This window comes from Lactuca serriola, chromosome 2 (genome assembly GCF_051521515.1).
Source record: "Lactuca serriola cultivar US96UC23 chromosome 2, Lser_US96UC23_V15, whole genome shotgun sequence".
Taxonomy (NCBI): Eukaryota; Viridiplantae; Streptophyta; class Magnoliopsida; order Asterales; family Asteraceae; genus Lactuca; species Lactuca serriola.
The window spans coordinates 213,533,584-213,542,007 of record NC_136409.1 but is presented as its reverse complement, the minus strand read 5'-3'; the positions used below and the strand labels follow the sequence as shown (position 1 = coordinate 213,542,007).

Genomic DNA, 8,424 nt, shown 5'->3' with positions numbered 1-8,424 from the left:
ACGGTATACAATTGTATAGTGGACTCAGTTTAAATTATATGAATTTCAAAAATTTATGACATCTTTTGGCTTTTTACACAATAAGGGTTGAATAAATAGAGTTGAATGTAGCGACAAAAAAAACACACACACATATATTCTATTTAATTTAATAAAAACCCACCATTTTGCACTAACTATATCCTATGAACTGCACCCTCTCTTTTATATTATATTCGATTTAATTCTACCGAACCCCTAAACTCCCATTGTTATTATGAAGCATGTAACATGTTTAAGATATCATGCATATTTCACAAACTCCTTGTATATTTTCTTTACTTTCCAAGATTAAAAAATAAAATAAATAAAATAAATAAAAAAAAAACACCACACATGTTTTCAAAGTAGCTCTAGCGAACTGAACTTTTTCCTTATAAATATATATTTAATATTTCGTATGTCCCAAAATTATTATCTACAGACAAAAACACAAATAAATTAAAGACAAAATTGCAAAAATGGTCCCTGTGGTTTGCATTTTTTCAGGAAAAAAGTCCAAACCACGAGTTTTTTGGTTTTGTGGTCCTTTTGGACTGGTTTGTTTGTGAGAATGGTCCCTATACTTAACACCCGTTAAAAAAAATCCGTTAACCCCCTCATGTGCCTTGCACGTGAGGGTATTTCTGTCCTTTTACTTATAGGGACCATTTTTGCATATGGAAAAATAAAACATCCTTTATATATCGTTTTCTTTTCCCAGCTTCTTCCCCAACAAATCTTCTTCCCCAACGTTCTTAACTGTTCTTCCCCAACGACTATTCTCTTCCATTTCTCCTTTCCTGACTTGCAATCGAACAATGGTGGTTTGTTTTTGTGGAAAGCTTGCTTTGGTGAAAACGTCTTGGACACCACTGAATCCCGGCAGGAGGTTTTATGCTTGCCCTACTAAGGATTCTGTTTGTGGGTTTATCGGGTGGGTTGACCCACCTATTTGTGCTAGGAGTAAAACCATCATACCTGGTCTTCTAAGAAACATAAATACATTGGAGGAAAGATGTAATGGGCTGGTAAGAAGTATCAACATGTTACAGGAACAGTGCAATGGACTTTTGAGCAGGAACAACATGTTGGAGGCAAGGTGTGATGCATTGAAGGATGAAGGTTTCAAGCTGAAGATGTATTTATGTGCAAGTTGGTTTATGTTTGTGATTGTTATCTTTAGTACTTGGTCTATGTAAGGGATAGGGTTAGGCAAATGTGGGGATTTTTGTTGATCAAGTGATGCAGGGTAAAAATGGTATAATTTTGTTGTAATTTGACTTCATCATGTTTGTAATGAATTCCAAAATGTGTATCAGTTGTGTTCAAAATGTGTATCAGTTGTCAGATATAAGCACATAAATAGAACCAAAATGTAACAAAAGTACATTACCAAAATACATGTCATAAATTTACCAAAATGAACATTCCATTAACCACATGAGTGGAACCAAAAACCATTACCAAGTTAAGCATACAAGTGTCTGTGCACCATACATAACCACATCATCAAACCATAACTAAAGTTTTCAAAAACAAACAGTTTTTAACAACAAGAAACTAAATAGTCATTGCACCACAACAAATAACCATAATCACTTCTTAGATTGATTCCCTCCTTGCCCTTTACAGGTCCTAGAGTTGTGTCCTTTATTCTTGCATTTGCTACAAGTAACACTAACATGTTTCCTTGATAGCTTTTGCACTCCATCATTTCTTGGCCCTTGGGAATTTTCTCCTTGCATCTCATTGACTCCATCACCTTCACTTGCCTTCTGCCTTTTGCTTAACCTTTCACCCTCACTTTGTCTTCTTTTTTTCTTAGGCCTTCCCACCTGAGTGTGATGTGGAGGAGGGATTAGCTTTGTTGGACAATTACTTTTAGGCCACATGGGTCTCCCTTTAATTGGTTCCACCTTAAATGAATAAGCTTTTTGCCATGTCTCTAGCCAATACACCTTGTGTACCCACTTGTAAATGTCAAGCTCAGCCTCAGGGTCTTTGCTCATTTCATTCAGAGTTGCAATTGCATGCCTGCAAGGTATTCCCATTAATTCCCACTTTCTGCAAGTACAGGTTTGGTTCCTAACATCCACCACATGTTGATCTTGCAATGCTGCAGTGACTTGATACTTGTTTGCCCCATTCCACCTAGCAATATATTGTGAAGCACCTTTTTTCCTTGCATCTAGGATGTCTGTTGCTGTAGGTGTTAGTGGACCTTTAGCCTTCTTCATTGCCTTCATGACATTGCATATCCTCTTCATTAGATACTCCATAATGAACTCTAAACATGAAATTACAGGTTTGTCCCTGCCTTTCTCTATCTTCCCATTAAACACTTCACACATGTTTGAAATCAACACATCAGAAACAGCTCTTCCTGCACATTACAATAACATACAATTAATGCTGATAAATAACTGAAACACATAATCTTTACCATATGCAAACATATACAATTACCTGAGAAATGACTCCTTGCCCAATGTACAGGAGGAATTTGCTTCAACCATTGACATGCCTCCTTATCATACTCACTAAACTCTTTCATCAAATGTTCAAACTCAGGAATGGTGGTTGCTGATGCACACCTCCATAAATGGTCCCTGTACTCAGTTTGCCCCCACTTCTTTCTCATATTGTCATGAATATGTCTAATACAATACCTATGCTCAGCATTGGGAAACAATTGATCAACTGCAATTTGTAATCCCTACATGACTCAACATACAATAATTAGAATTAATTTCTTGGTAAAAAAACACAATCTAAATGATCAATTGATGAGTTTTAATTTACCTTTTGCCTGTCACTTATGAAAGTATAGTTTGAGTTGCTCCCAAGCTCCAAGTCATCCCCAAGGTTTTCTAAAAACCACTTCCAGCTAGCTGTGTTTTCAGACTCAACAATTGCATAGGCTAAGGGATAAATTCCATTGTTGGAATCTAGACCAACTGCTGTAAGAACCTGACCAGGGAATGGGCCTTTCATGAAGGCACCATCCAAACCTACTAAGTCTCTAAGACATGCTTTGAAACCTTTTTTCAGTGGACCCAAGCATACATAAATCCTTCTAAACTGCCTTGTTGGGGATGCAGGTTTGCCATTAGGACACACATCTATTTTGACTGTTGTGTCTGGGTTTGTAGCTTGAAGTTCAAGAGCATAGTCCCTCAACAACTCAAACTGTTTTGTGTAGTCCCCAGTTACATGCTTTCTTGCCATATCTTTTGCCCTAAACACCTTATCCATTGAAATACCCACCTGGTAGGTCTTTTGAAAGTGATCTTGTATGGCTCTCAAAGGAATCTTTGGATCTGCCTCAACTTGATCTATGATTTTCTTGCAGATTAAAGAAGCAGTACAAGCTCTGAGTTTTCTTGTTTGTAAGCATGTATGAGTTTGGTTTAAGGTCCTTATAAACCAATCAGATTCGGGGTTTGACCTAGATGCATGTATATACCAACCACATGTTTCTTTTTGTGTCTTTACTTCTTTGCCCTTGCTTTTTGAAGTGGTAGGTTTAGTCCCCACTTGACCTTTATTGATGACAGGTACAACTCCTCTGCACTGTGCCCTAAGCCTTTGACTGTCATTTTTTTTAAAGAATAGATTCCTTCTTGTTTCTAGTGCGTGCACATCAATTAACTCCTTTAATTCTTTTTTACTTTTAAACTTTTGCCCCACTGAGAATGACTGTATATGTACTGACCCAAGGCTGCACCTTTTTTCTTTTCCCAAATTTCTTATGAGAGCTCTTCTTTCTCTGTCTTGGTCTGATCCTTCATCCAATGATTCGAACTCCTCATTGTTGATCACTTCCATATCTTCAGGTTCATGACCATCATTAATACATGCTCCTTCAACATCACTTTCAACATTTAGAAAGAAGTCTGCCATGTCCACATCAACATCTTCTATATTGTTCTCCTCATCCATTATGTCATCCACTTTATCTTCATTTTCTGATTGTTTCCCATCATGATCATCACCTTCATCCTTTTCATACTCTTCATCACTCTCTTCAGATTCAACATCCCCTTCATACTCTTCAACATACTCATCACTTCCATTTAAATTTTCCATAAGGTTGTCAAAAAGTTCATTATATTGTTCATCATCATTAATGGGTGGTGTGTTGTAGCATCCATCAATATGGTCATTATCATGAACCCCAATCATCTCATCCCCTACATTAGCAATATTTGAAGTAAATGGATTGTAGCATCCTTCAACAACAGTTGCAGCCTCATGAACCTCCTTAACACCCTCATTAGTGTTTTCCTTCTCTTTTAAATCATCAATATCCTCTAAATTAAGCCTCTTGCTACAAGAACCTTCCTCTCTTTTTGAATTCCCAACTCTACCCCTTCTATACTCTGGAGAGAATGCATCAGTTTTACTCCCAAAAAGAATCAAAGACATGTACTCACCAATTGGTTCATCATTGACATGGTTCATATTTCTCAATGGAGATTCTACATGAACTTCAGCCTCATATTTAGCCCCTTGATCATCATTTTCTGGTAATTCCTCAATGACAACTTTACCCTTTGCATTTGGAGACATGAAGTATGTGAGTAGATTTGTCTTCCCATGTTCTGTGTACACTTCAATCAACTTGTTATTTTGAATAAATTTAGAAAGATTGATAACATCCTGATCATTCCCTAAAGCTCTAAGACCAAATTGAAAGTCACCATTGGGTATCCTGAAATGGTAGTATATCACTGGGGATTCAACACTCAATTCAATCATCCGTGGGTCTGGGTAACCTAGGTCAAGCATTATGGCATCAAGTTCATGTACAGAAAACTCATCTATGTCCACATAATCAACATAACGCACTTCACCTCCAGTATACTTTATGTCAGGTAACTTAGTAAACTTCCCACCATGATGAAGCTTAATACTAAACCATGTGGGTGCACCCGCTACAAGTCAAAATTGTACATGATAACAAAGTCAAAATTTGGCGGATTTTAGTATAAATCAAGGGTAAAATGAAAAATAGGAATGTTTAAGAAAACAGAGCAACTTACCATATAAGGATGATACGTCGACAACTTTATTTTTTGGTCTGATCTGCCACATTACGTACACCATTTCGACTTTAAAGTATGACCTTGTCTCCTTTTGCTTCGATTAGGTTCTTTCGATAACGACTTTTTTTTTTTGCAGGTTTAATGGAGCAGAAGGAAGAAGGATGGAGGTGGGGAGTTGACGGGTGTTTGGGATTGTAAATGAGGGATAAAAGGTAGAAGGAAGTGTTGACACTGTAAGTAAAAAGACAAAAATACCCTCACGTGCAAGGCACATGAGGGGGTTAACGGATTTTTTTTAACGAGTGTTAAGTATAGGGACCATTCTCACAAACAAACCAGTCCAAAAGGACCACAAAACCAAAAAACTCGTGGTTTGGACTTTTTTCCTGAAAAAATGCAAACCACAGGGACCATTTTTGCAATTTTGTCTAAATTAAAAAACATTAATTATCATTAATTTTGTCCAATAAAATGACAACTTTACCATTTTTTGTATTTAATTTCATCACTAAATATTTAGTTAGTTAGGTAATAATGAAAAGATTTTAGTAAAAATGATATTATTTTAAAAAGTAAGCTATTATTTTACCATAACCTAAAAAGAAAATATGGACTATAAATATGGAATACTTAATTACTCATAAAAGTTTAATCATTGTTCATATTTTGTTGTGATTCATGTTATCTTTGTGTGTATCATATCAATTCTTTTAGAAAGAACTTTGTTAGATTCAATCATTCAAATATACATACATGCGTCGCAAAATTCATAATACCCCATAATTAACTTAGAAAGTCAAAAATCATGATCGAATAATAAAAATAAATAAATTATGACACATTATGGGATGCAATAGAAGATAGATTAGAAAGTCAAAATCATGATCTAATAATAAAAATAAATAAATTATGACACATTATGGGATGCAATAACAAGATAGAGTCAAGGACAAATAAAGAGTCAAACAACATTATAGGAAATTTCAAATCACAACCAAACATTACTAAGGCAACAATCCTGATTTTGGGAATGGTTTGTTACATTAACCTTTTGTAGTCGTGGTGGTGACTATGACTAAGTTATATGTGTAGATAATATTTACAAGGTATATATAGATTAATAGATGTACGGAATTCCATTCATTATTATCTAATGCATATTATACGTTCAACCAAACGATAACAAGTACTTTTATAATTTGTTGACATGTCAATAAACATAATGTATAAAGTTTGAAACTCGTCGATGAAGTATCATTTTCAGTTGGATGAAATACAAATACCTTACTGAAACATATCATATGCAATATGTGGGTGAGATTTAATATTTAAATACTACATGTTCAAAATTAAAGTTCCATAACACATATGTGTACGAGTGTGTTATTTGTTTTTCATTAATTACTGTTTTGGTCCTGTTAATTACTGTTTTGGTGCTATGATGATACATAACAAACTTGAAATGAACAATCAAACATCGACCTGTCCCTACCTCGACAACATCCATCCACCCCCCCTTGTTCTTTCTTGTCCACAAAATCATCTGGAGTTAGCAACAAGGCAATTGGGTTAGATTAGATTTTGACCTATGTTAATAACGTTTTCAGATTATTAACTCGATTAATTAGAAGAGAATACCTTAGACTCTTTTTATCCGGGATTTTTTTTCTTCAGTTTAACATGTTAGATAAACGGATTGGATCCAAGTTCATCACTTTAAATTTTAGACTTCACATCAAATATGAAAATGGATTAATGATTGTCGGCAACGAATTATTTATTTTTCTTTCCAACCGTCATTGTTATATATATATAACGGTAATATTTATTAAAAACTAGGTGTGATACCCATGTATTACATGAGTTTAATTAAAAAAAATAAATATGAAATTTTAATAATTTGAATAGTTTGAATTTATAAGAAAAATAAGAAAATTTTTGAATTATTAAAATTAATGAGACTTTAATATATTGAATATTTTACATATATAAACCATTTCTAATAAATACCTTACATATATATTACCTTACATATTAAATATGGAATTTTAATTTAATAAAATGAAAAATACAATAAAATGACAAGTTTAAAATAAAAAATTTAAAAATTCAAGAAAATGTCATGTGTCCAAATTAAAGAGAATAGGACATGTGACAAAAAACCTTCATTTATTATAGTAGACTAGCAAAAGCTAAAAATAATAACAAACAGTAAAAACAATATTATGATCGTTAACAATTCAAATACTTTGTAAGATACCTACTAGAAATCCAATAAAAAGATTGCAAGACTATTGGTGTATAAAACTTCATAGGCTCGAAGTGTTGAAGATAGTTGCATATTTGAAAGACCAAATCGTCCAAAGGATAGTGAGAATGACCACACCAAAACATTTATTCTTCACCATGTTACATCTATTTGGTGTATAACAACGATCCTACAGATCCTCTAAAAGATTAGTTTATTTGTTTCCTAATTTATTACTCTTGTACATATCTTTTGTAATCTTTGTATTTCTTATCTCTTTGTACGATTGTGTATGTATATATACAAAGTCTCATGCCTTCAAATGAGGCACACATTATTATCCTCATATGGTATCAGACGACCCCTAGGTTTATCCTCAACAAACAAAAACCTAATCGATCCTTATGACCCCTGCGACACCGGCTTCATCATCTACCACTCCCCTTTCTAAATCATATGATTTTCTCACTTTCCATATTATGGTTCATCTTGTCAGTACTCATAAACTTGACTCAACCAAATATTTGATCTGGTTCAATCAATTTGAACCCATCCCGATCTGTTTTGATCTTTATGCATTTTGTAATGGTACCACCAAGCCACCACCCAAAACTGTACCATCTCCTTCTAAGGGTCTTGAGATGAACCTGTTTAGGGCTATCACTCTGCCTGTTAGTCTCTGAATATCTTTTGTCGAGGATGGTGATCTTAGATCGAGGATGGCCTTCATTTGCTCCGGGCTTGCTTCAATTCCTCTTTTAGTCTCCATGTATCCAAGGAACTTACCTGATCTCATCTCAAAGTGGCACTTGAAGGGATTCAACTTCATGTTATATTCTTCCAGGATGTTGAAGGCTTCTTTAAGATACTTGAGGTGACCCTTAGCTTTTTTGGACTTGAACACAATGTCATCAATGTAGACTTCCATGGTGTCCCCCAGTTTCTCTTTGAACATCTTGTTGACTAGTCTTTGGTATGTTGCACCAACATTTTTAATACCAAATGGCATGGCAATATAACAATAGATACATGTTCGAGTTATAAACGCTGTGTCCTCTTGGTCAGATGGTTCCATCTGGATCTGTTGGAATCCCGCTAATGCATCCA

At 34.6% G+C, this 8,424-nt stretch overlaps 2 protein-coding genes across 2 annotated transcripts; both read right to left on the bottom strand.

Moving 5' to 3' along the window:
- Positions 1 to 1,438: 1,438 nt before the first annotated feature.
- Positions 1,439 to 3,116, bottom strand: LOC145088439 (uncharacterized). The gene is made up of 3 exons (XM_079026796.1): positions 2,824 to 3,116; positions 2,488 to 2,737; positions 1,439 to 2,404 (listed from the first exon to the last, which is right to left on the bottom strand). The coding sequence occupies exons 1-3, from the start codon at positions 3,013 to 3,015 to the stop codon at positions 1,617 to 1,619; spliced, it is 1,230 nt and encodes a 409-aa protein (XP_078882922.1). The 5' UTR covers positions 3,016 to 3,116; the 3' UTR covers positions 1,439 to 1,616.
- LOC145090036 (uncharacterized) lies at positions 3,044 to 5,130 on the bottom strand. Its single transcript, XM_079028394.1, has 3 exons — positions 5,067 to 5,130; positions 3,107 to 4,958; positions 3,044 to 3,062 (listed from the first exon to the last, which is right to left on the bottom strand). Exons 1-3 carry the CDS (start codon positions 5,128 to 5,130, stop codon positions 3,044 to 3,046), a joined length of 1,935 nt encoding a protein of 644 aa, XP_078884520.1.
- Positions 5,131 to 8,424: the final 3,294 nt, after the last annotated feature.